We start from the raw sequence: 6,153 nt of genomic DNA, 5'->3' as shown, positions 1-6,153 counted from the left end.
TCATATTACCCTCCTAATACGTGAGCAGGCCGTGTTATTTCAATAACTTTTTTCATTTATTTTTAATAATTATTTTGGAAAATGGAAAAAATTAAATACAATAAAATATTATTAAAAATAAATGAAGAAAGTGATCGAGAAAACATGGCCTGCTCACGTATTAGGAGGGTAGTATGAGTCACCAGAAAAAATAACGGGTGTTTTTAATGAATCTGTCATGGTTAAAATGGAGTTTGAAGTTACAATGGGTGTGTATTTGGAGGCCTCCTGCAGGAGGCCTCCTGCAGGAGGCGTACTGCGTACTGCTGGAACTGCTTCTCCTATATATCAAATATCTAAATGTTGAATCAAGCAAATTAAAAACTGTTCAGGGTGTTCATAAAAGCCTGATTAGATGATAAAATGACCAAAGGTTTTTTTGAAAGTGAAATATCCCTTTAACCTGAAGTGATGTTGATACATTCCAAATAGTATCCAAGTATTCTGAGGCACCCCTGGACTGGGGTCACCGTCACGGCCCCCACTTTGAGAACCCCTGGTTTAGCTAATACATTACTTGGATTCACCTAAACCCTCACCGTAACCTGGGCCTGAGTGTATAGTTGGGGGGAATCTGATATTTCTGTGACCACGAGCGCGAAGGTCCGTTTCTCAATGGATTTGTCATCTAGGAGGGTTATTAAAGAAATTTGGTCGGGGTGTATTTTTTAAAATGGCAGCTAGGGTAATGTTCAGTCTCATACACTATAAAGGAAAAAAATCTGCTTTAAGTGGGATGTGAGGGGTCAAACTAGGGGGTTTTAATTATTCTGAATCCATTGCAAGCATTTGTTTTGCATGAAAAACATTCCTTGGGCTAAAAACGGATCCAAAAGACTGTAAAAATGTATGACTCATCACTAAACCATCGTTTTCTGCCATTTCCACCAAGGGCTGCTTTTCAACCATTACACCCTTAATGCCTACACCTTTTTTTAGACATTACATCCTTAAAGGACAACTTTGTTTACAACAAGGGTCCATATTTTAGATAGTCATTAGAGTACAGAAAAGTTGAGTGTTAAAATGTTTTCATTTACTTCTTTCTATTGTTTTAGTGATTTTAACTACCGGTATTTTGATTTGCATGCATGTCCCCAACCTGGGGGCATTCATGCAAGTGGCTAAATATGTCTTTTTTTAGACACAATAAACCGATTCCCAAGATGCACCGCAATCTTTCATGTGCAGATGTTACTTATGGGGGCTGGTGTAAATAGTAACAAAGAATTTGCCGGCTTATTGTGCCTAAAAAGACATATTTAGCAACTTGTATGCTTGCCCCCAAACACTGAAAACAAAATACTGAAATCGCTAAAACAATAGAAAGGAGTAAATGAAAACATTTTAACACTCATCTTTTCTCTAATTACAATCTAAAATATTAACCCTTGTTGTAAAAAACTAAGTTGTCCTTTAATGCCTAGACCTTTACACCCTTAACGCCTACACCTTTTTAGACATTTCACCTGCATCTGGAATCGAGGGGGGTACATTTATTATAATCAAATTATTGTCTTAAGAATGTGACAAATACTGTACAAAAATAAATAAATATTGATCTCAAGTCTCCATGGCGTGAGTATGTACATTACAAAAGTCATTTCGGGGGTGAACTACTCCTTTAACAACTGGTTGCTATACTGTATACCGTCTTGTTTTTGGATTCATATGTTTTTATGAGTGATGTCAGATTCTTACATATGGTTGAAATATAATGAATCCGAGTCTAAATTAGAAGCAAAAAATAACAATAAAACAAAGAAATTAAAGTATACACAATATTAATAATGATTACAAAAAAGTTTAAACAAGCTTTCAAACTTATTGTTGGGTTTATTTGTATAGGCTACCTGTATGGCAGAAAGTTCATAAACAGTTCTTCATTCCAACAGCAGAGGGAGCCGAGGGGCTTTAAAACCTAACTGTAACCAATGTCGGTTATCATGAAAGCTTTATGAGAAAATATAACAAACACACTGATTAAAATACAGTTTAACACAATGAGCAGACACTTATTTCACTTTCAGTTATTTCATAAAGAAACATTAAATTAATTACATTAAATGATCTCCTTATAGGCCTACTTATACTGTAAATTATTCTTATTTTATGGTCCAAATTCTTTCCCCTGGCATTTCTATTTGCATACAGCAGTGGTTTGTCAAGGGTTACACCTTAATGTGGGCGTGGCTGTGGACCCCCATCTGAATGCTGTGCCAAGGACCCCCACACAACATTTTATATTGTTAAAATGATTTGAAACATATTAAAAAAATCTATAAGCTCACAATATTTTTGATTGATCAATCAATCAATCAATCAATCAATCAACCAATCAATCAATCAATCACGTTTGTGTGATTAATTTAATGATTCAATCTGTGTTTTTATTTCTATTGTATGAAAGAAAAGTGGCTGAGTTCTCTCCGTAAGAATTGTATTTCATTTTATTTTGGTAAAATAAATAGTCCTACACTTGTAGGCTACTTATTTTACACTTATATTATTATTATATTTTACACCAAAATATAACTTAAACCCAGGATAAACAAACAAAAGCTTAGCCAAATGCAATACAAAGTGCTATATAATTAAACCTCTACTTATACACTTACTTACTAAAGTGCTGATGTTGATTGAAGAATTTATTAGAAGTTTGCAATAGAAAAAAGTACAGTTTCATGACAGTACAAATCACTGGTACAAGGTCAACTAAAAGGAGATCCTAGAAAGCCGAGGCTTATTTCCACAGGAACCACACTTTAAGTATCTCATATAACATTGAAAGACAGACGGATAGAACATAGTACTTTATCTAGGATAATATCAGTTTCAAAAGCATAACATCAAATACAAAGGCAGAAAAAAGAATAATAAAAGGGGGGGGGGCTTAGTCTATTTACAAGTCACGGGTAGCAGCTGTCTGAAGGTGACTTTTCATACCAATTTTGAAGGAGGCTAGGGATTTGCTCTCCTTTTAGGGCTTGAGGAAGGGCGTTCCACATGTTGATGGTGTAGCAGGAGAACGAGTTAGAGCCTTGTTTAGTGTTAAATTTACGTTGATGATGATTAGTGGAGCTGCCTCTGGTGATACACAGGCCTATTATTATTAACACGTTTTTCTGGGGACATCCCTCAAGAATAAAAGCAGGGACCCCTGGGGGTCCCCGGACCCCACTTAATTGAGAACCACTCGTGTATATTATCCTACTACGATTAGGTATACAAACAGTTAACAAAAAGCGTTGAGTGTAGGGGGGCGTGGCGTTGAGAAGAACATGTGCGTCAGTGTTTATACACACCACACACACCACACACACACACACTCACGGCATCAGAGCTGAGGGAGGCTAGACCTTCTTATTATAACTCTATGGGCTAGACAGATCTGACAACATAATCATCTGGACTGGAGAGGAGTGGACTGATCTTCAAAACATCTGATCTGATCTGAGGAGACTTTCGTTGTTTTGTCTCTGGTGAACAATAACCAGTCTATTTATCTGCAGTGACTCTGTGTGGAGAGAGTTTAAGCAGTCTTAATCTAAACCGTGACTCTGTGTGAAGGGAGTCCTGGTGAACTATAGTCTTTATCTGCAGTGACTCGGGAGAGTCGGGACTCATCATCATCGCAGACCTTTCATCATCACATCTTTCTTTAAAGAGACGAAGTGAAGCTCTCAGCTATAGCCTACCAGGACTCTGACATGCACTGGGACAAATGTGAGTAACATACAATACAATACAATACAATACAATACAATACAATACAGTACAGTACAGTACAGTACAGTACAGTACAGTACAATATTAACCAGTGGTGGGAAAAAGTACTCACATATTTTGACTTAAGTAAAAGTATCAATACTGCAATATAGATGTTACAAACAAAAGTCTGGAATTCAAAATGTACTTGAGTAAAAGTAATGAAAGTGTTGGCATTAAAATGTACTTAAACACCACCAAAAGTAAAAGCACAAAATGTTTGAAAATAGCAGCATCTACAAGTTTGTAGATCTGCTATTTTATAGCCAAGGTATAAAATAGGGCTAAAGAGTTTTATGTATGTTCTATATAATCTATAACATTTTAATGTATATCTGCAAAGTATTAGGTTTTCAAATAAATGTAGTGGAGTAAAAGCACAATATTTGGATCTGAGATGTGGTGGAGTAGAAGTAAATGTATTGGAAATTGGAAATACTCAAGTAAAGTACAAATACCTCACAATTGTACTTAAGTAAAGGTACTTAGTTACTTTACACCACTGTATATAATACAGTATAAAGAACCCTGAACAGTGGCCTGATGGGTTAATTAATACAAACTGGAAAAACTAAAGTCAAAACTATGTGATTATATTTCTCCATTCTTTAACATGTCTTTGGATAGGAATAAGGCTAGATGATGGTTGTCCTCAATGTATTTAATGTATTTCAAGGATCTCCTTAACTCTGACAGTATACACATGGAACCAAATGGACCTGTAAGGGTCCATTAGGTTCCAAGATGTGTACACTCTCAGAGTCACAGATCTGTAATGGTCCATTTGGTTTTATTTGTACATTCTCAGAGTCACAGGTACCTGTAAGGGTACTTTTGGTTGTGTTTGGTTTGAGTGTGATCCTTCACTTGTTTATTGTTTATTGATCATTATTCCCCAATAGATGAACTGCTCTTGATTATAGAATTGTTTTTTTTTTGCATTTATTCCGTTTCATTGTGTTTATTTGGTCGTGGCTACTGCATGCTGCTGTGGTTTCATTAGGATTTACTGGGCTGTCATTGAGCTGTGTGTGTCTGATTGTCCACACATCATCATTATATGTTAGTTTTATGGAGTCTGGTTAGTTTGAAGTTCTGCTTCTTAGGGTCCATAAACTCCATACTTGCAGAAGCTGTGAGGTCATCTTTGGGTTCAATAATAATAACGATAATAGTAATAATAGGCTGCCTTTGAATTATGAATGAGAGTATAAAGCCTCGATCAGAGTCTGCGGTGAAGAGCTATCCACCGCAAATTTGAGGTGGAAAGCTTTCCACCTCAAGTCAGAAAATAAGTGAAGGCCATCATAGTCCGTCATGGTGGAGTCCTATTCACCGTGACTGACTGGTCCAGTTCGTCCAATCAGTGAACGGGGTGAAGAGCCTGTCTGTCTGATAGTAAAAACAGAGAGATGTGTCGGGACTCACGGTAGAAAGCTCTTCACCGTGAGGAATGACGTAACGTTGTAGTTTCATGACTCAAAAGCCGACTCTGATCGAGGCTTAAGGGACACTTTACACTTAAACTTTATGTTGGTTTGTTTACTGTTGAGTGAGAAAACAATGTTGCACATTAAGTTAATTATCTGGGGACCCCCACAAATAATTTGAGGACCCCCCTGGGAGTCCCGACCCACAGGTTGAGAACCACTGGTCTAAATGACTGTTATGTTCAGCTGCAACATTGAGGAGTTTAACGTTTGTATAATTCAATCAGATCAGACTTTTCTGTTTGGATGAATGGGCTGTTGGTGTTGCTGCAACTCTGGATGCCTGCTAGCATTATTAGGCTGGACTCACACATATGCGTGAAACATCTTCTCCGTATCGTCTGAGAATGGCCACTGAGGGCGCCGTACTAATGCATTGTCAATGGAAGGTTGTTTGGTGTTTTGTCATTGCCGTGTCTCTTGGCCAAAAGCCTATGGTTGAGCTAGAGACACGGGCAACGACAAAAAACCAAACAACCTTCCATTGACAATGCATTAGTACGGCGCACCCAGTGGCCATTCTCAGACGATACGGAGAAGATGTTTCACGCATATGTGTGTGGCGCGCCTTAGCATCCAGGCTGCCCGTGGCTGTGTTTGTGTTGTTTGGACCTTTGACCTGTTATGTATCAGGGTGTTTAGTGAGGCTATACAGTCGTATGACGTACTGTACGCCTCCACGCCGACAATAGACAATCTGCAAGCTTGTGTGAGCTTACAGATCTGCTGTTTGTCCTCTTGTGTGAGCTTATAGATCGGCTATTTGTCCTCTGTGTTCAAGTGTGGGGATACCCTAATGACCACGCCCACCTCTACCCCCCCCCCCCCCCCCCCCCCCCCCACACACACACACACA

General features: G+C 38.1%; 1 protein-coding gene across 1 annotated transcript in view; it reads left to right on the top strand.

The window, feature by feature from the left end:
* Window positions 1–244: 244 nt before the first annotated feature.
* The window catches only part of nfkbid (nuclear factor of kappa light polypeptide gene enhancer in B-cells inhibitor, delta), a gene marked incomplete at both ends in the record, with an annotated part of 33,351 nt that continues 27,442 nt past the window's right edge, over window positions 245–6,153 (top strand). The window contains one exon of the mRNA XM_080744297.1: window positions 245–299. Within this exon, the coding sequence (XP_080600423.1) occupies window positions 245–299 (55 nt within the window). The remainder of the gene's footprint in view (window positions 300–6,153) is intronic.

Source organism: Nannobrachium achirus, assembly GCF_963921795.1.
Source record: "Nannobrachium achirus genome assembly, chromosome: 2".
In the NCBI taxonomy this organism is placed as follows: domain Eukaryota; kingdom Metazoa; phylum Chordata; class Actinopteri; order Myctophiformes; family Myctophidae; genus Nannobrachium; species Nannobrachium achirus.
This window is presented reverse-complemented; position numbering and strand designations above follow the sequence as displayed.